This window comes from Myotis yumanensis, unplaced genomic scaffold (assembly GCF_028538775.1).
Source record: "Myotis yumanensis isolate MYYU_CA2020_CCGP unplaced genomic scaffold, mMyoYum1.0.hap1 SCAF_9, whole genome shotgun sequence".
Classification (NCBI taxonomy): Eukaryota; Metazoa; Chordata; class Mammalia; order Chiroptera; family Vespertilionidae; genus Myotis; species Myotis yumanensis.
The window spans coordinates 33,152,719-33,175,324 of record NW_027223760.1 but is presented as its reverse complement, the minus strand read 5'-3'; the positions used below and the strand labels follow the sequence as shown (position 1 = coordinate 33,175,324).

The following is a 22,606-nucleotide window of genomic DNA, read 5'->3' as shown; positions in this document are numbered from 1 at the left end:
TCAATCTGCTATATTCATCATTACAAAAATCTGTAAACTCCTTTATGTTAGCTTAAGAAGTAAGACTGGAACATTTGGACTTTATTCACGCTTTTATGTGATGCTATGGGTACAGAAAATTTCTGAAATAAAAGTGAAGACATTTTTTCCCCTTCTAATGTTCCATATAAAAGGTTGAAAAACAGGTGCTACCAGTAAGAAATGATTATATAAAGGGTGAGATAGCACCGGAAATAAAAACTTTATATACTTGTAGCAATTTCCAAGTTCACACATGCACAAAAAAAATAATTACTCCTTAATGTATTATTTATTAATGCTAAACACACAATTATCTTATTTCTTAATGCTCTTATATACATTTAAACCAGTACTACATGATGAAATAGCTACACAATAAGTTATTAATTATGTGTCAGAGCAGAGTCAAGATGACAAAAAGAGTGCAATTTTGGTGAAAGCTTTAAAGAGATGCTGGAGAGTTCCAGAGTGGCTGCTTCCTAGGCTGTGCAGGGATTCGCCTGCTAAAGGGACAGTGACTTTAGGAGAGAAAGCCTTTCCTTAGCCTCATCCTTAGAGAAAGATGTTACACTTTTAAAACAATAATCTACCTTTAAAAAATGCAAATACATTTATATGTAAAAATGTAAACGGACCTAAAAATAGTTTTAATTTTTAAAAAATGTACGTATCTCTTAGAAGCAGAAACTCAAAATAACTGATTATACCTCAAAAATATATTGCCATATATTTTCCTTCATCAGAATTAGCAAGTTGCTAACTTACTAGGTTTCTAAGGGAATAGGACCTAGAGTAGTTCAAGGAGGCAGCAGGAAAGGTGCAAGGACTTTCGGGAAGGGTGGGAGAGCAAAGTAGAGAATGTTGTGAACCCAGCGTGCAGGTAAATAACAGCAGCAGCAGCTTATATTCCTTTTATCCATGCTTACTGTGAAATGGAAATAAGCCAAACACTTCAAAGGCATCATTTCATTTCATCTAAAGGCACCTATATATATGGTAATTTTATATGGGATGGCTATTCTCCCATTTTACAAATGAGTAAACTGAGCATTTAAATTAAGTAGCTCCCACAGTATCACACAGCAGAAAAGTCTTCAGATCTGATCCTTCTAACTATGAAGCCCACCGAGTTCTGTGGCATTCTAACACAGACCACCACTGACCACTCAGTTATTGTTGTGTTGTGTTAGGACCTGTTCAATTGTTGGTATTATTTAGTAATGTTGTTAAACAAGAATGATCAATAGGCATTATGACTGGTGTGTTTAGGGGAAGGAAGTGGCTTTAACGATGTCAGGCAAATAGGGCTCAATTAGGCAGAGCAATAGAGCCAATTTAAACAATCTGTAGGTAAATATCTTAAGCTACTGACTTAAAAGAAGGCATGACTTGTCCTCATACTTGTGAAGCCGCACTCCGTCCCAAGAAATTACTAGAGAAGCTTATTTCAGAAGCTGAAAGCCTTTCCTCTAAGATCAGGAATAAAACAAGGATGCCCACTCTCACCACTTCTATTCAGCATAGCACTGAAGTCCAAGCTACAGCAATCAGACAAGACAAAGAAATTAAAGGCATACAAAATGGAAAGTAAAACTCTCATCATTTGCAAATGACAATATACTACATATTGAAAAGTTGAAAGACTGCACCCAAAAACTGTTAGAACTAATAAATAGTTTTAGTAAAGTTGTAGGACACAAAATCAATATATTGAAATCTATTGCATTTCTGTACACCAATAATGAATAAGAAAAAATAAGAAATCAATCCCATCCACAATTGCATTAAAAAGTATAAAATACCTAGGACTAAATTTAACCAAAGAGGTGAAAGACCAGTATACCAAAAACTAAAAGAAGTTGGAAAAAGAAATTAAACAAGATACAAATAAATGGAAGGATATACCTTGCTCATAAATTGAGAGGATTAATGTTGTTAAACTATCCTTACTACCTAAAGTAATATACAGATTCAATTCAATCCCTATTAAAATACCAATGGCATTCTTCTCAGAATTAGAACAACTAATCCTAAAATTTATATGGAACCACAAAGACCCCAAATAGCCAAAGAAATCTTTAAAAAGAACAAAGTGGGAAGTATCATGCTCCCTGATATAAAATTATACTAGAAAGCTACAATAATCAAAACAGTATGGTGTTAACAAAAAAAAAAAAAATTAAAAAAAAATAGGCATACAGACCAATGGAACAGAACTGAGAGCCCAGAAACAAGCCCACACATATATGGACAATTAATTTTCAACAAAGGAGCCAAAAACATACAATGTAGAAAGGAAAGCCTCTTCAATAAATGGTGTTGGAAGAATTGGAAAGCCACATGCAAAATAATAAAACCAGACACTGCTATCAGATACCATACATAAAAATGAACTCAAAATGAGTTAAAGACTTAAACATAACACCTGAAACAAAATATGTAGCAGAAAGCATAGGGACTAAACTTATGGACCGTGTTCTCAGAGGGGTTTTTGTGAACTTGACACCAAAGGCACGAGAAGTAAAACCAAAAATAAATGAATGAGACTATATCAAACTAAAAAGCCTTTGCACAGCCCTAGCCGGTTTGGCTTAATGGATAGAGCATCAACCTGCGGACTAAAGGGTCCCAGGTTCGATTCCAGTCAAGGGCACATGCCCAGGCTGCGGACTCTACCCCCAGTAGGGAACGTGCAGGAGGCAGCCAATCAATGATTCTCTCTCATCATTGATGTTTCTATCTCTCTCTCCCTCTTCCTTCCTCTCTGAAATTAATAAAAATATATTTTTTTAAAAAGCGCTTCTGCACAGCAAAAGAAACCATCAACAAAACAAAAAGGCAACCAACTGAAAGGGAAAAGGTATTTGCAAATGATACCTCTGATAAGGGGCTAATATTAATATTCAAAATATAAAAAGAACTCATATAATTAACCACAAAAAATTCAATTTTAAAAAAGGCAGAAGACCTGAATAGACATTTTCCTAAGAAGACATACAGATGGCCAACAGATACATAAGAAAATGCTCAACTTCATTAGCTATAAGTGAAATGTAAATCAAAACACAATGAGATACCAGTTCACACGAAGGGTTATCATCAATAAGACAAAGAAATAAGTGTTGGAGAGGATGTGGACAAGAAAGAATCCTCAGACATTGCTGGTGGGAATATAAATGTATACAGCCACCATGGAAAACAGTATAGAGGTCCCTCAAAAATTAACAACAGAGCTACCATATGACCCAGCAATCCCTCTTTGGGTACCTTCCTGAAAAATGTGAAAACATTTATTCGTACAGATATATGTACGCATATGTTCACTGCAGCATTATCCTTAATAGCAAGATATGGAAACAACCTCACAACAGATGACTGAATAAAGAAGATGTGGTACATATACACAATGGAATACTACTCAGACATAAAAAAGATGAAATATTGCCATTTCGACAACATAGATCCTAAGAGTATCGTGCTAAGTGAAATAAGTCAGATGCTAAAGGGTAAGAACCATATGATTTCACTCATATTCTATATAATAAAAACCTAATATGCTAAGTGTCCAGTCATCCATTCAACCTATCAAAGCATAATATGCTAATGATATGCTAAGGCCACTCAACAGCTCACTATGACATGTACTGACCACTAGGGGGCAGACGCTCCGACTGGTAGGTTAGCTTGCTGCTGGGGTCCGGCTGATCGGGACTGAGCGAGACAGGCCGGACACACCCTGGAGCTCTCCCGCGGTCCCTCTCTGGCTGGCCAACCTCCCACGTCCCTCCCTGCCCCTATCATGCACCAGTTGGGTCCCTCAGCCTGGCCTGAGCCCTCTCGAAATCCGGGACCTCTCGGGGGATGTCAGAGAGCCGGTTTTGGCCCAATCTCGAAGGCCAGGCCGAGGGACCCCACTGGTGCACAAATTTGTGCACTGAGCCTCTAGTGTGGGATATAAAATAGAAAGCAACAAACAAACAAAAATAAACTCATTGACAGATAACAGAGAGGAAGGAAAGAGGGGGAGGATGAAAAGGGTAAAGGAGGTCAAATACATGGTGACAGAAGGAGACTAGACTTTGGGTGGAGAGCACATAATGCAATATACAGATGATGTGTTACAGAACTGCATGCCTGAAACATGTTATTATCCAATGTTACCAAAAATTTTTTTAATTTTTTTAAAAAAAGTACAAAGAGTTCCCTCAAATTCCTTGCCCCCTTATACACACAGCCTACCCCACTTTCAACAACCAGTGTGGGACATTTGTTAGAATAAATGAACATGGACACAATTATTATCCAAGTATTATCTAAGTATTCTTCACACCTTATTTGCCACAATTCCCTCACAGGACCTTTCCAGGCCAGCCAGACCAGTTCACTGACTATCCTGTGACATACATAGCAAGAAACATGATTAGTTACTCCTATCTCCAGGCCCCTGTCCCATGGACATGTCCTCAGTCAAGAAGACTGAGTGTTCTCCCTCTACTGACCTCCAAGACCTGGCTCAGGGATCATAGAAAGAGTGTTTTTGACCTTGCAAGCCCACAGAGCCTTGGGCCATCTCTAAACATCTCGTAACAGAGAAGGTCTAATAATTTACATCACAGCAGCAGGAGTCTTCCCAAGGGGCTACTGTCAAGCAGAGAAGACTTATTTGCGAGTGTTAATTCTGGAATGATTAGTGAACTTCGATTAGACAAGTTTGCTAAGCATCAGTTAGTTTTACAGTTGTACCCCATTAACCATTATTTCTCCATTACAAATAAATCTGTTATCGCTAGAAGAGTATTGAACCTAGTCCTTCCAACCCCAAACAATCCAACTAGCTGCCTGATAGTCTGACTTTTTCACTTTATGAAGCATGAACAGGTAACAAGCCACCCACCCCTTGCAGGCTGCAGGGTTGAGAAAGACGGTTGCCTTCTTCACGTGTGCATTGGGAGGAATGAGCTGATTGCCAAACACCTAAAAAGGAAAAAAGACAAGTTGTAAGTCAATGTCCTTTTATTCAGTTAGTGATCACATATATTATTTTGTTCCAAAAGAATTTACTCCCAGAAGATGTAATATCTACTCCAGCAGAAAAAAATGTTCTCATGATTTCATATTCACAAAAACACCATAAACAACAGCACAAAAGTGTGCCATTATTTAATAAGCTGAATTGTATATTATACTAAACGAACCCTACTTTACCTACTAGAAGTAACTTTTCTTTTCTCCATATGATATGGCTATGTTTATTATAAACCCAAGATGAGTAAGACATCAGTCTGTCAGAAGGGAATTTTAATCCACTTGTCTTTAGATTTCAGAGTATAATCTTTTTCTACTTCAACTTATTACTAAAGCTTATTCATGAAGAATCTTTGTGTTATTAACCTATTAATCTTCATATCTTTATAGATTTTATATATATGTGTGTATATATATATATATATATATATATATATATATGTGTGTGTGTGTGTGTGTGTGTATATATATATATCAAATAACCCTAATATGCTATCTGCATCCTCTTCTTTGCTACCCTGTATGATAACTAAATAGCATCCCCTGTCACAGGGAAAGAAATGTAATTAATGTTTACTTAGCACCTCGTATTTGCCACTTTCACACATTATTCTTAGTTCTCAGAAACCTCAGAGGTCTTAAATATTCTCATTTTTAAAGATTAGAAAAACAAGATTCAGAAAAATTAACTCAAAGTCACATTGTTAATAAACTGCAGCCTAGAATTTACATTTATCTAACAACAAAACCCAAACTTTTCCTACTTTATCAACTCTAAAGAGCAGATCGAGGACAAGGCAGAATGAAGAAGCAGAGGTCTAGGCCTTGGGGACTAGAGGGAGCTACTGCTATTACGTCTGGGTTAGACAAGATCAACAAAAAGAATGGGAGGAAGAAAGCACCACAAAGGGCGAAATTCCAAGTCTTAGATGGTGGGGAGCAGGTCTGGGCCAAGAAGGCAGAATTCAACTAAGTAAATATAGGAAAAAATGAAAGTTAATGAGGTTTTTACTAAATAGCTGCCTCTAACTCCACCTCCACCCTGAAAGTCCACTGGAGATCCGTTCTCACCATTGTCTATTTCCTGCTTTAAAAAAAAACACAAAAAACTTTTTCTGAATACTTCAGAAAGACATACTGTTTCTTTGTTAAAAAAAAATTCTGGTACATTATAATTTCTACTCTGTTTTCACTCTTACTGAATTAGACCTTAACATTTTGCTGCCAAATCTCCAAATATTATAATTTGTTCTTGTTCTATCCATATTATTTCTGCAATGTGGCCAGAAAGAATATAATGAACCAGGTTCCTATTCCAACCTGACTCCAGATCTATAGTTCCAGATTATTCCTCCTTGTCCTGGTTTCTAGTCTCTTACAACTCAAGTCTCAAGTTTACAGCTGGTAAATGAGTTTATGTAAGACTACAGTGAGCTAAGTTTTCATGAGATAAAAAAGAATCATATTTTTTCAAGCATTTGGACTGTGAAGGGAAGGGCATAAACAGGAAAAGTAACTAGAGGAGGCTATAAGAATGAATTCACTTACATCAGAGAGAGGAGCTAAACGTGTCCTGGGAAGTGGAGAATTAGAACAGTGGGAAGAGGTAAAATATAAGAAGGGGGAAACAACTCAAGGAACAGAGTCTCTGAAAAAGTAAGAGGAGATGAAATTCAGGACAGAGGTGGAGGCATCTTTCTTAAGAAGGGGAGGACCCTACGACCATTCTTTTCTTAGAAAAAAAGGTTCCCCGTCCCAAGGAACTTTCCAGTTGCTAATGGCAAATTAGCTTGGGGTGGGGACCACCTCAACTTGAATATAAGGTTTGATTTCCAAAATAACTAGAGTCATATGAGATAAAACAAGCAAAGAAGTAATAAAATTCTGGAAATACAGATTTAGAACAATTAGAAAACCACTCAAGAGAGGAGTTTACCAATAGTACCTATTGTCACTGTCGCTGTCATCCATGAAAACATGTCAGGAACAATCAGTACGCTCACTACCCACGTCTCCTACTATAAGCATCATACCTTTTTGAATTCCTGTTTCTTTTTTTGGTATTTCTGACATCATAAACTTAAATGTCATATAACAAAAGGGCAACTCAGTCATGGAAATTCACCTGCAAGGTAGAATGTACAAATTTGGAGGAAAGGGAAGACCAAAAATATGGTCTTTAACTTAAAAGGATTCACAAGTCAACTGCAACTAATACAGCAAGATGCATGAATATTTAAGTCACTCTCTATGGGCTGGATAACTATGCATATGGTATGAGTCAGTTGGGCTAAAAGAGAAAGGCTTTAAAATATGAACCAACAATTATAATAAGTTTTGACTTGAAGAGGTAACACCTGTTCTGAACTGATATCTTTGGGGGTTATTTGGATCAGGGATGATTCAGGATGTCCCATCCTCAAGGACAACTACAGATGGGAACTAATTCCCATGTGCTCTTAGGACTAATCCAGAAGTAAACAAATCTAAAGAGGTGGGTGTTAGAACTGCTCTTCACCAGATGGTCAATTTCCTCTGGTTCTATTCAGAGTTGGCTCTTAGCCTGATTCATCCCCTGACAGTGGGAAAAAAGAGCCAGACCTCCCAGATGCAAGGCACTGCACAGAGCCCTGGAATAGCACGAGTTTTCTGCACAACAGAGACAAGGTGGTTCTGGTGGTTCTGACTGTTCCACAGCAAATGGCATTACCTGAGCTTCTTGACAGGCTGCTCTCCTTAGCAGGTTATCACTATCAAAGCAAACAAAAGATAGTGAGCGTTAGCTTTAATAAGTAGGCCAAAATCCAAACAAAACTTGTGTTTTTTTAAAAATATGTACAACCTTCCCTACAAAATACCCAAGTGAAAGTTTCTTAAAGACCTTATAACAAATTATGACCATGTCTGAAAAAATACTTTCTCTGAATGAAACACTGTTAATTATTTCAGTATAAGGCAGGCAGATTAATGCTCCCTAAAACATCCATCGTAATCCCCAGAACCAGAGAGGACGTTACCTTACAGATGTGATTAATTTAGGGGTGGAGCTGGGGAGGCTATTATGGACTGTGAAGGTGTGCCTAAGTTAATCACAGGGAAATTTTGCTGGCTGTGATGAGCGGCAAATCCGATTATGGGACAATGTTGAGAGAGGCAACCTTGCTGGTTTTGAAGACGGAAGTCAGGGATGTGGACACCACCTAGAAGCTGGAAGGCAAGGAAATGGGTTCCTCCCTAGAGCCCCCAGAAGGAGCGCAGCTCTTGCCGACACCTTGACTGGAACCCAGTGAGACCTGTGTTGGATTCTAACCCACAGAACTGTAAGATAATAGATTGTGTTGTGTTAAATGACTAACTTTGTGATAATTTGTTAAGGCAGCCATAGAAAAGTACTGCACCTACCCAGCATTTTCTTACCCAGTGGAAATCCTTAGGTTATTCGCCAGAAATAAATTTGATGTTTGTTGCTTCTGCTGTTTTATCTCTTATTTTTTTTTATAACACTGTCTGACATTCACTTATCATAAATGGAAAATTGTGGCATGAGACAAAATTTTGGCTTGCAAAAATAAAAAAAAAATTCTATCAAAATGCGTTCTCTAAAATGTGCTTATTATTTATATCATAAGAGCACTTTAAATGGCTGACTGCTGCACTGATGGCTCAGCTGGTTGGAGCATCATCCCTCCATCAAAAGGTTGCGGATGCCCTAGCCGGTTTGGCTCAGTGGATAGAGTGTCAGCCTGTGAATTGAAAGGTCCCAAGTTCGATTCCGGTCAAGGGCACATGATAGGGTTATGGGCTCAATCCCCAGTGGGGGCTTGCAGGAGGCAGCCAATCAATGATTCTCTTTCATCTTTGATGTTTCTATCTCTCTCTCCCTCTTCCTTCCTCTCTGAAATCAATAAAAAAAATATATTTTTAAAAAAAGGTTGCAGATGGCCAAGAGACATATAAAAAAAAGGCTCAACATCATTATCAGAGAGATGAGAATTAAAATGACAATGAGGTATCACCTCACACCTGTTGGAATGGCTGCCATCAATAAATCAACAAACAACAAGTGCTGGTGAGGATGTGAAGAAAAGAGAACCCTAGTACACTGCTGGTGGGAATGCAGACTGGTACAACCACTATGGAAAACAAGGTGGAGTTTCCTCAAGAAATTAAAAATGGAACTGCCATTTGACCCAGTGAGCCCACTTCTAGGGATATATCCTAAGAAACCTGAAACACCAATCAGAAAGAATATATGGACCTATGTTCACAGCAGTGCAATTTATAATAGCTAAGATCTGGAAACAGCTCAAGGGCCCATCAGTAGATGAAAAAAAGTTGTGGTGCATTTACACATGGAATACTATGCAGCAGTAAAAAAGAAGGATCTCTCACCCTTTAAGAAAGCATGGAGGGACCTGGAGAATATTATGCTAAGCAAAATAAGCCAGTCAGAGAAAGACAAATATCACATGATCTCCCTTATAGACACTGAAGCATGCAAAAGACTGACATATTTCAGAGAGGGGGGCTGGGAAGAGATTAAGCAAAGAACTTATATACACATATGCATAGTCCATGGACAAACTATACTGTGGGGAAGGGGTAAGAGTGGGGTGGAGGGGAGAGGACATCTGTAATACTTTCAATGATAAAGATAAATTAAGAAAAAAAAAAGGTTGAAGTTCTATTCTGGTCAGGATGGGTACAGGAAGCAACCAATGTTTCTCACTCACATCGGTGTTTCTTTCTCCTCGTTCTCTTCCTCTCTCTCTTCTCTCTCTCTTCCTTTCCTCCTCTCCCTCTAAAATTAATTTAAAAAACAAACAAAAATAAAACATATCCTCAGGTATTTAAAAATAAATAAATAAATAAATAAATAAATAAATAAAATAAATGGCTGCTTGCCCACAGGGCTCCAGAGCTTTCTTGTAAGAGGCATCTCTAATACATGTTGCTGGCCCTGCTAAGATAACTGTTCTTAATTAGGTTGAAGTTAAGAAAACAAGTTCCCAGAAAGGATGACCAATAAATAATTTATAGAAAAGAATTAAGAGAAATGGGTATTTCACTTACATTCTCTTTTTAGACCTTTCTTGTAACATCAAAGTCCTCAAATGTTGCATTTTTACAGTAATTCACATCTAATTTTGGTATTTGAGGTTGAGCTAAAATAAACTACCCCTTGCATTTTGCCACAGGTGCAGTCACTGTCAGGTTTCACAGAGCATTCAGCTCCAATCAGGAAACACTAGCCCAGGGGAGGGACCAGTGCTGTCCATCTAACCTCTGATCCATGTGCCATTAAAATCACAACACCACTACCTCAAAGTGCACGCTGTGCTCTAACCAAGACCTTATGGGCACCAGTCCCTTGTGAAGTCTCGCTCATAGGGACCATTATTGCCAGGCTCAGTCCCCACTTGCCTGAGTGACACTGCTCCACGACCACCCAGTGGCAAAGGGAGTTAGTTGTACAAGCTTCCTCTCCACCCTCACCCAAGACCCACTGATATTCATGCAGTCCTCTCCCCAACACACACACACACACACACGATAAGGAAAATTCAGGGTACAAACTAGTAACACATTTTAAAATACTTAACATGTCCACAACCCTTTATAGTTGACTTGATCCCTCACATTCATAATCTTTTATACAAGGTAAAATACTGAGCCATCAGCAACCATGCATCACAGAATACAACTAGGTTCCGTGTGGTAACCTGAACATTGTGACCAGATCCCCCTGGACTGGAATCCCCAATCCAGTTTCTCCCCTACCCTGAGGGTACCGCTTCCAGCCTGGCCGACTGCTCCTCCTACTACCTGCTTTAATGCCTTTCCTAGTACAGGGATTAACCTGTGCCTCCAATCTCTGATTCTACAAACATATCCTGAGGATCATGCTGTACAAGTCCTCTCTGCTTCTATAAAAGCAAAGTATGCCTGTCTCTGTCCCTGTCCTTTCCCCAGCCGGCTCCTCCCTTTTCCTAGGGACAGGCGTCTGAACGTTCAGGCTCCACTGGGTCATAGCAGAGACCATCTTCCTCACATCTCTGCCACAGATTCCTGTGGATCTAGCTGGCAAGAGAATAGTCCCAAATATGGACAAGAATATGGGCTACCACCTGTTTTCTCAATTCTTTTTCACTAGAAGTAAAATTCTGATGGTTAACTTGTAATTAAGAATATTACTAAAGATGTCTCTCTTGAGCTTGCCAACACTGCTTATTTTATCAGAGTGCTATTCAAAATCAAAAGACTTTTCTGATAGTTAATTTCCTGAATTTTAATGTGTCAAATGGAATATGCTGTCAGTCCTATCTGTGAGAAAGCCAGAATATGTATCAATTTAGATACTACAGAAGAAAACCTCATTAATCATACTTTTATTAATTATCAAAAATACTTAATATTTTTGATATTAAATATTTGGCCTTCCACCTTGGTCTTCCTCTGTGAACCAAGCTCTTTCTAAAAATCAAACATATTCTCAAAGAAAAAAGATTTCTCCCACTGAGATAATTCTGGTGGTGTGTAGCAAGCTCTGAAAACTATTTCAAAAGAGAAATTCCCAAACTGTTTCCGTAACAGCAGCATTGTTGGAATAAAGAGAAAGTAAGTTAAAATTCACCGAGCAACTACCATGTACTGGGTACCACAGCAGATGGTTTCATAAACCTTGAATCTCTGTAACAACCTCGCACCCCAGGCATCCTTGTGTCATTTTAACAGATGAGGAAGTTGAGGCCCAGAGAAGGAAAGTGACTTGCCCAAGAGCACAGTGTTACTAAGTGGCAGAGCTGAAATCCAAGCCCACGCCAACCTGACTCTGATACAAATGCTTTAGTGCATTTTCTTCATAATGTCAGACAATACAGCATGGGCAATGATCATCTGGATATATATTTTATAGGACATTTATTAAATTAATCACATTACTTCTAGTCTTATCTAACTGTTAGATATGCATTATTTAATATTTGTATACGCTCTGGTGCATAAGCTGCCCCAAATAATTGGTGAAGCAAGCTCATTCAACACAAAGTGCCAGGTACAGTACATACACACGATTTGGCCCTGTCCTGAACAAACTCTGGACCAAGTGACAAAGAACAGCTTTTGGTAAAAATCAGTGGTACAGGAAAAGGCATGTTCTTGATAAATGACATGCCAGCACTATGCTAGGTGTCTGGGATATACTGGTAAATAAGGCCAACACTCCCCATCTCCATACAGTTTACTGTTTAGAAGAAGGACAACTCAACGGGCAATCATCATGTGATTTGCTTCTATCTGCTCCATAAAAGGGACACATTATAAGGGGTAGCTAACCTAGTCTTGAGGAAGTGACACTGAAGTAGAGATCCAGGGGACAAATCAAAAGTAACCAGGCAAAAATAGGAAGGAATTTAAATCTGGGCAAAGGAAGCAGCAGGTGAAAAGCCCCCAAGTGCTAGAACAGGACTAATATGGAGCCCTGAAGGCAGTGTGGGGCAGCAGGAGGCAGCATGCCATGGGAGGAGCAGTGAGAGAAGAGGTTTGAGGAGTCAGGGGCCTTTTAAGCTAGGTAAGGAATTTGGATTTTATCCTAAGGGCCATTTTAAGAAGAGAACTGATGTAACTAGCTTTACATGTCTGAGGGATCATTCTGGTTGCAGCGTGAACACAGCACTGGTCAAAGGCAGGCAATTTAGGGAGACCAGGGAGGGCTCTTCCAGAATTGCAGGTCGGTAATAACAGCGATGACTGGCACCTGGAGCCTGGCAGCAGGCAGAGCGTGAAGAGGACAGATTCAGCAGATACTGAGGAGGTAAACTTAAGGGCTGGCTTGTGGAAATTAAAGGAAAGGGAGGGATCAAAGACAGTGCCGAAGTTTCTGCCTTGACCCATCTAACCGAAGGTGATGCTCTTCACAGAGATGAAATGCAGGAGGAGGTAGGCACAGGTCCAGGAGGAAGCAGCTGAGTTTAGCTCTGGATCTGTTGATCTGAGATAGTGAGCAGAGTTCAGGTGGAGGTGTCCAGGAGACATCTGGAAACACACACCTGGAATTGCAGTCTGCCAGCCTGACTAAAGATATACATGGTAAGAGGAGGGATGAGAGTGGATAAGATTATACGAGTAGGGTGAGCAGCAGAAGCAGCAGAGGGATTCGCTGGGCATTGGGACAGCTGTCAGAACACACCAACTGAAGCTCAAGTAAACTGACACGGCGCCTCACCTGAAAGCCAGAGGAAAAATGCGGTGGAACAGAGGAAAAGGTTAAGCAACATTTTCCTCATCTCCTATCTTCCCCTTGATGCTGCCTCTACTCTCGACAAGCTGCATGTTTGCTCTTCCTAAAAGACACACTGACTAACCCCTCCAAGGACTGACCATTTTATCCCTCCGTCTTTTTTTTTTAAAATATATTTTATTGATTTTTTTACAGAGAGGAAGAGAGAGGGATGGAGAGTTAGAAACATTGATGAGAGAGAAACATCGATCAGCTGCCTCCTGCACACTTCCCACTGGGGATGTGCCCACAACCAAGGTACATGCCCTTGACCAGAATCAAACCCGGGACCTTTCAGTCCACAAGCCAACGCTCTATCCACTGAGCCAAACTGGTCAGGGCTATCCCTCCGTCTTTAAGAAATAGAAGGCCAAACACATACCACCACACCCTTACCGCACCACACATAAAATTGGTTGTCTTAGCTTCCTTCTGTGACTGTAAGCATCTTGCAGTCGTGGATTGGCTAGTTCACCACTTTCTCTTCTATAGCACAGATTCACAGATAGAAGGGACTCAATAAATACCCGTTTAATCAATTCGTGGCAAATGTTTGAACAGGAGAGACTGACGCACTATGCTCAGAAAGGCTGGCTTTGTCCTGTGGGGAAAACTAAAGGTTATTCTCTGTGATTATTTGGCAAGCTTGAACCAAAGGATCAAAGGGGATGGTCCTTCAGTGTGATTACCACCAAAGGCAGGAGGAAGGATCACTGTGCTGAGCACAGGAGAGGATTAAAAACTTACAACAGTCTCGGGAGTGTTACTAGAGCAAGATGACCCAAGGGTGTGTGTGACTGTGTGTGTTTAGGGAGAGGGTAATGGAACTAGAACCCTCTAAAAAGGCTAAGCGAGGAGCTACAAGAAATGTTCCAGCGGCTGAGTCTGGTCATCAGAGAAACCCCAGACTGCTAATGGGTCAAGAATCTGAATGTGAGCCAAAGACCCTGTTACAAAAAAAAAAAAAGGTTCTGTATATAAATTCCAAGCCCATGTTCTTTCCTATTTTCACTGCACCATGCTGTCTCCAGGGTGAAGTGCGGTTAAACACAATTTAAAGAGGTGCTACAAGATGTAGTCATATCAGAAAGGGTCCCCAAAGCCCTGCTCAGTCCTCAAATGCAGGTTTTCTTTCTGAGGAATTAGAAGCTTCTGGATTATAAAGTGAAAGAGCATGCTGATGTCACTCAGCCAGAGGCTTTAAAGCACAGGACCATGCCGTTTCCACAGGAAATGAGACGCTCTCGATTTATTCTGAGCCATAAATGTTTTACTTATTACTTTAGGACTGCAAGATAAGATAAGTTGTTATTTCAATAACAACTTTACACAGAGAGAAAAATCACATTGATCCATTCTCTTTCCCTAAAACCAGTATTTCCCGCTACGTCCAGAGGCAAGCCGAACAATTTCTACCACCCGCTTTTCCCTTGGTGTATGCAAATAGTTTTTGCTTCACACAAAACACATTTCAAGTTTCGATGTTTATAGCAACTACTTCCACTTATCCAAGCTTCCCAGGATAATTAATCATTACATTGCCAGGGGCGGTGCCCACTGGTTGCCTATGTAACAGCAGGAATGGGATAGAAATGGAAGTAAAGATGAAAATGAACCTTGGAGAAGGGATGCTCTAATGTGCAGAGGGGGAGAGCTTTTTCAAACTACACATCGCCCCCCTTTCCCATACACCCACTCCCCACCCACACAGATGACGATCTGGCAGTCAGGCTCTGCATCCATGGGAAAATGCTGACCACGTCTGCCCAAGAGAAAGACATGTGTCCAAAGGGGGAAATGTCAGTGCTAAGGAAGAATGCCTGACCTTCTGGACCTAAAGGCTGTTCCCTCGGATAGGGGGAAAATAAGCAGTGTGAGAGGTCAGAAACTCTAAGATAGCAGTAAAAATGTTAATGATTTTTACAAGGACTTTAGGGCCTCCCGGTCTGGTCTTTCCACCAACCAAAGGACGATAATGTCTCTTCTTGTTCTCCAGGATTCCCCATCCTGTCACCTGCTACTTAAGAATTTATATCTTCTTATCTGTCCTGAGCACAATGAGATAAAGAACTTCCCTAATGTCACAAAAGTATAAAGGGTCAGGAAGAAATCCTATTGATTACCATACAGTATGTGGTGACTCTTCATTTCAATACCCTTGAGAGTGCGTAAAAGAAGGGAGAACATAGGAGCCCCCTAGGCAATCACTGGCCTTAAAACTCCATCCTCTCTGTTGCTGATGGCGAAAGTTTAGCAAAAGAAAAAGAAAGTTAACAATGCCTACCATCCAATGCAAAGGATGAGTGCGTGGCACTGCTTTCATCTGGACCAGTAAAAAGTAACTACACCTGTGTTCAGGAATTTTGAGGCCAAATGGTACCTCTGAATGGATTTCTTTAGTTGGTGGTATATTTGGCAATGCAAAATCAATATTTTAAACAATAATAATATAAAGCAAGCCAAGAGCATTTTCCCAAGACTGAATTTGGTGGATTATAAAGGAAGGAAGGAAGGAAGGAAGGAAGAAAGGAAGAAAGGAAGAAAGGAAGGGAGGGAGGGAGGGAGGGAGGGAGGGAGGGAGGAGGAAGGAAGGAAGGAAGGGAGGGAGGGAGGGAGGGAGGGAGGGAAGGAGGGAGGGAGGGGCTGTAAATCTACTCTTGCCCCACCCAGTACCTACATGTACTTCAACGTATCAAGCCACTGCTTGTAGAGATTTCAAGTACCTCCTAACTTCCTGGGTTTTCTCCACAACAATTTGCTCCAATTCAGGATAGGAAATTACTTAATGAAAAATGGCATCCCCGAGGGGTCCTCTCACTAACTCAGCTAGTCATTGTAGTCTTCCGTAGAACTTCTCCTCTACCAAAAAGATGGAAATGGGTTCTGTAGGTTATCCCCCCATTCTACTGAGAAAAATACAGGCGGAAAGGCCTATATCTTCATATCTCTTTAAAAAATATATTTTTTATTGATATTTAGAGAGAGAGGACGGGAGAGGGAGAGAAGCATCAATGTGAGACTGAAAGATCAATCAGTTGCCTCCTGCATGGCCCCTACCGGGACCAGGAATCAAATCAGCAACTTTTCAGCGCACAGGTCAGTGTTCAACCAACTGAGCCACAACAGCCAGGGCCACATCTTGCTCTTTTCCTCCTCTTAGAACATGTAATTATTCTATCTTTGCCCTCTTATTCTAGCCTCAGCTTTCCACAAAATATCAATTTCTATCCTACTCCAACATCCTATTATTCACAGGAGCCAAGTGAGTTGGTGGAGTTGCGTGGACTGTCTCCGACTGGCTGCTACGTTAATGTTCAAGTCCAATCTGCAACACCATCGGGTAAGACTTTCGCTGCCACTAAAGAGCATCATTCTTTGAGCTGCTACCATCAGCTATTTTTCCAATGATTTCTACCCAGACATAATTCTCCTAAGGATTCTAGTGACATTCTTTTATGGTTCATTTACTTCTTCTACTTCCTGCTCTTTTTTCCATTTGTTCATTCTCACTTAACACCTCAATTTAAACATTCTATGCCAGATATTTTTCTTCCACTTACTGTATAACATTAACTTTACTAGGCAATCAAAACACTAGTTCTTTCTGTTTTATTGACCATTATACATTTGCATACACAACTACAAACATATAATGTTGAGTGTCAATTATACACAAGGTACTCGAATCTATAGAGATTATGACGGCTATTCAAGAAGACAAGCTGTCTCCCACCCAACAAGTTATTCTATACTTTGGGCTCCAGGATACAGGGTAGATCTGGACAACTTCTGATCTATAAACTCAAATTATATTGTCAGTATTTGTGCTGTTCCACGGCATGACATATTTGAGAAGTCAGTTATTACCTAGAGAGGGGTCAGTTTTAGCATCAACTATGATTATTCTATCTGCAGTGCTGGAAGCAGCTAAACCACTAATTTAAATATCACTAAAAATTGTAACATCAACAAAACAAACTATAGCTCTATAGCTTAAATATATCTCCTGCCCTTCCATCTCAGTACCCACCCCCCCAAACACCACTAAACACGAGGAAGAAACTAAATAATATAGATTTATTTTTAAAAAGAAAAATCTGTTTCTAAATAATCTGCCAAAAGAGCTGAAAGAAAAGGGAATATAATGAAATTACATTGCACTTAAAAAAAAAAAAAGGTTCCCTGATTACCAATCAAATCTGGGTTGATAGGCATATTATTTAATTGCCCATAAATGAGCTTCTTTAAATAGCACCTATTAATACCCCAAATTTCAGCATCCACTTGCACACAGAGAGACACACAAACCTTGAAACAGCTAAAAAGTAAAACAAAGTGCTCTCTTAAAACTGCAACAAAATCTGAAATGAAGAGAAGCCATGCGGGGGAGAAGCCCTGGCTACCCTCTCCTGCGGCTGAACCAGTCAGGCCCGGACCCCTGACTGCCAAGACAGGCGCTTCCCCGACGTCAAGTAAAACATCTGCTCTGCCCAAAATCCCAGAGATACAAAAGAAGCACAAGACATTACTGATATCACGATCTGTACCAAAAACAAAACACAAAAAAACAGGTCTAGTCAATTTCTCACCACCCACCACCCACCCCCAATTTAATGGTTTTTGTAAGTGCATGCATAATTTCCCCCTGGATCTAACATTTCCCCTTGGGTATCCTGTCAGGATCTCAAACTCAACATATCTGAAAGGAAATATGCTACCATCTCCTTAAACCAGTTCTCCTGGCAATTTTCCTCTTTAGCCAATTATCCTAGTCCTGAAGCCAAAACGTGATTTTCCTACCTTCCTCTCCTTGACCCAAACATCCAGTCATCTAGTAATCCTAAGGGCTAGCATTTACTGAGATGTAGCTATGAGCCACGCCCAGTATCAGGCACCTAACATGCATCATCTCACTCAATCTTTACAACCAACCTGCTAAACAGATCTCATCATCCCCACTACCAAGGTTACGTTGATTAAGTAATTTGTTAAGGTCACAGAGCCAGTAAGTAGCAAAACCCAAGCCCAACAGAAGTCTATCTGCCTATATATAGTGCCCACGCTCAGGTATTATTCACATCATGACAAACCTCATACCTGCCCTTTTATTTTTCCTACTTCTAATGCCACCACTCTGGTTCTGGCCTTTCTTACCTCATATGTAAACTACAGATACCTTCTCAACCTTTTAGACTTTCTATTGAAAAAAAATGAAACTCTATGCCAGGCCAGTGGCTCAGTTGGTTGAGTGACGTCCCATGCACGAGGAGGTCACTGGTTCCATTCCCGATCAGGGCACATACATGCCCAGGTTGTGGGTTTGATACCCAGTAGGGGGCGTGCAGGAGGCAGCTGATAGATGTTTCTCTTTCATCAATCTTTCCTATCTCTCTTTAACTCCCTCTCTCAAATCAATAAAAACATATATTTTAAAAATGCAACTCTATAGTGAAGTCAAATTCTTAGCCAATCTCTGAGATACACTATGCATTTCCATTTCCTGCCTATGTTCAGGTCATTATCATCACCGAGAACACTGTCCTACTCACTCAAGGCCCGATTCAAATGACACCTTTGTTAGGACACTCTCTCTGATAAGGAGGGAAAAGCCAAAAGAGAAAGAGAAGTGCTACTTCTGACAGAGCACTTCCTGTGTGCCAGAACCATGAGGAAACCTGCATGACCACCCAGTGAGGTGGGTACTGCTGTTTACGGACAGAGAACTGACCAACAGGGATGCGCAGCTGGTAAGTGTAAAGTCCACATTCAAGTCCATACACGCAGTTGCTTCTCCTCTTTACTGTGTTGCTACAGTGAACTCTCAGGAGCCCCCTTCTTAACTTTCTAGTGGGGGGATCAGGCTGACGCCATCTGAATCCACAGCTCAATCTCAACATCGCCCAAAGCAGGACAACCAGACCCGTGTACTGCCTGACATGACACTGCAAGAAATCCACACATGCTCCGAAGCATTCTGGCCAAAACAATTAAACCTGAATCTGATTATGCCTCCTGAGCGGTGCTCCTCCAATTGGAATGTGCACTCAAATCCCTTGGGGCTCTGGCTGGAGCAGGTTCTGACTCAGCAGGTCTGGGCTGGGGCCTGAGATTCTGTATTTCTAAGCTCCCAGAACAATCTGTGCTGCTGGACGACCACCCATGCTTGGAGTAGCAAAACCTAGAATCTGGCCCTCATCTCCAGTTTACAAGACAGAGAAATAAACAACTAACTCATGGCCAGGACTAGCAGGAGGGGAGTGAGGCGCTCGCCTCAGGTGCAAAATTCAAGCGAGTGCCAAAACACACACACACAGCAATGGAGATAAATACTTTAACACAAAAATTTAAATGAATGCCAAAACGCCCCATGATGCACCCAATATCACAGTTTTAAATAAAGACAATCAGTATCACTGATTTTTCTTTTTGTCTCAAACTCCACTATGGCTGCACAGCACTGAACAGTTAGCTGCCAAATGCAGAGCATGAAAAATTCTACAGGGCAATGGAGACCTGCCTGGTTTCTAAAGCAAATCAGTCCTATAACAAGGAGGGCTGGAGGGCATAGCTTATGAGACAGACACCAAATGCAATCTATAAAACTTGTTTTGATATTGATGGGAACAAAACTGTAAAACTGAGAATTGAGTGACAACAGGGGAAATATAAACAGATTGACGATTGGGTGATATGGGAGATTTTTAATTCTGTAAGGTTCATGATAATGGCATTGTGAATTTCTTAAGTCCTTACTTATTAGAGATAAGGTACTAAAGTATTTATGGATAAAATGATGTAAGATAGAATATGTGAGATATTCCAGGGAAAAAAGTAGAAAGATAACAAGATTAGTAAAATGCTACTATATGCTAAAGATGGAATATGCGGATTCATTATACTATTCTCATTTTTATATTTAAAATTTCCATAATAAAAAAGTAACTAATCCTTTTATCCTTAGGCAGCCCTCCCATGGACTGAACCACTCTTAACACAGAGCAAAGAGGGCCTTCTAGGTCTATCACAAAAGCAGCTGCTTTTTTTAACATGTGCCCCCAGCGGTGATTATCTCACTTAAGTGTCACAATTACGTAGTGAGTTCCTGTGTGTGAAGAAAAGTGAAGTTCAGGGAGCTGGGAGAACCTGCCCAAAGGCACACAGCCAGCAGATGACCAAGGGCAGGCTGGAGCCCAGACCGGACTGACTGGGAAGCCCAGGTTTGAAGCAGGACATTTTAACATCTATCTGATGCCACTCGGGGCTTATGGCATAAGCAACCTCAGCTTACAGTTCTTCCTTTCTCACACGCTACCTAACATCCGAGCCATTCTGAGGATTGCCTGGTTTTGAATCATGGCTCTAACACTTACTCGCTGGGTGACTTTGGGCAGATGACTTAATCTTGCTGTCCTTTAGTTTCTGCATCTGTACAGAGCTATTAATCTCAAACTACTAGGAGATTAATAATCATCTTATAAAGATGTTAGGAAGATCAAATGAGTTAATAATGTAAAGTGCTTAGAGTCGTGGGTGACACGTGGCAAGCACTGATTAAGTGTGAGCTATCATTGTCATTATTCCTAAGTTCTCAATAAAACTGAAGGACTCTGAACCCACCCTCCGGCAAACTCATAACCATTTATTTGTATGTCTCCCAAGAATTTGAAAGGTGAGCTCCCACCAGTGTTTCTGAAAGCCAATGCACTGTAATCTAGATTCAAGTTCCTATGTTCAGAGGACAGAAAAACCTCCAATATTAGAAAAGACCTAGGGACAGGGGACCCAGGCCCATCACTACAGAATCACATTTGCTTTGCAAGTTTAATGTTGAGGAATTTATGGTGTTGCTAGGATTTAATAACTCTAAGAAGGTACCACGAATTCCTGCTAAACTGAGAGGCTAGATGCTCCACAGAAATAAGCTGGAGAGAGTCCTGGGTCAAGGCCAAGGTGGGTGGCTGAATTGGTGCCAGCAGCATGGAAATGAAGGAGTAAGCTGAGAACCAGGAGCCAGAACTAAGCAGGAGCACATCGCCGCTAGCTGCTGAGCCAAGAGGGTTAGTTGAGGAGTTGTATGCACCAAGGCTCAGCAGAAAAAATCATGGGGAGAGACCAGAGCCCGGATAGCCAGGACAGGTCTCCACCGATGAAAGGAACAAAGAGCTCAAGACATGCACAGTGATCGCGACTTGCTGGTTTCAACTGCTATGCCCTGACTCCTCTGAGGCCATGTTCTGTCATTTTAAAACTATACTTTCCCAAACGGTCTTGCTGCAGAGGATGAAATAAATAAAAGGCTCAGATCTTATTAGCCCATCTGGCAGGTCCCATCTTCCTTCCCCACTGGCTGTCTCTTCCATCACTCATTGGCCCGTTAACAAACATTAATGCAGTCTCACTCCCAAAGTACTTAGTGTGTTTATATCACGTCTATTCACAATCACGATAGGAAAAATATACTTGTCTATACATTACAAACAGGGAAGGCAGCTTAAAAAAGGACAAAAAAGTAAAAGGCAGAGTGGAAGGTAAGTAAAAAGGAGAACAAATTAAAGAGTCAGACAAAGACATAAATTAAAACGTATACAGAAAACTGAGGGCATGGAGTAAGAACCTGAACACTTTGCAATGAGTTTCTTGGCCCCGGACAATGTGTCCAGTGCCACCACTAATCTATATTAAATGCTAATAAATGTCTTCTATTTTATAAAGGAGTTTCATTCCATTAAAGCAGTTAAAAATGCAGCAGGCTCTGGCCAGTGTGCTAAGTAGTTAGAGCATCAGCCTGTGCACAGAGGGTCTTGGATTCGATTCGGGTCAAGGGCATGTACCTGGGTTGCAAGTTCGAGCCCCAGCTCAGTTGGGGCACATGAGGGAGGCAACCAATTGATGTCTGTCTCTCTCTCTCCCTCTCTTCCTCCTTCCCTCTAAAAAATCAATGAAAAAATATCCTCTGGTCGGGATTAAGAACAACCACAACAAAAATGCAACAGCAACATAACAGAACAGTACAGCTCTGATAAAGTTATATGAAAGGCATTTAAAAGGTAATGTCATCAATAAATAGCACAGTGTATATACTGAAGTGAACACTGCTCTCCAAAGCTGTCACAAGCAAAGAAATTATGTGAGATTTGGAGCATGATTTACCTGGGTCCAAATTCCCATGTCATGAATAAGTAGCCATATGACTTCAGACAGGTTACTAATTCTTCTGAACCTCAATTTCCTTATCTGTGATATAGAAATATTAATACCTCTCTCACAGGGTGATTTTGAGGA

At 40.6% G+C, this 22,606-nt stretch overlaps 1 protein-coding gene across 3 annotated transcripts in view; it reads right to left on the bottom strand.

The window, feature by feature from the left end:
- Positions 1-22,606, bottom strand: part of AGK (acylglycerol kinase) — a 72,030-nt gene that overhangs the window by 35,531 nt on the left and 13,893 nt on the right. For all 3 annotated transcript variants that reach the window (XM_070424045.1, XM_070424044.1, XM_070424043.1), the window contains 2 exons: positions 7,757-7,796; positions 4,916-4,995 (listed from right to left, as the gene is read on the bottom strand). In XM_070424045.1, the coding sequence (XP_070280146.1) occupies positions 4,916-4,995; positions 7,757-7,796 (120 nt within the window). The remainder of the gene's footprint in view (positions 1-4,915; positions 4,996-7,756; positions 7,797-22,606) is intronic.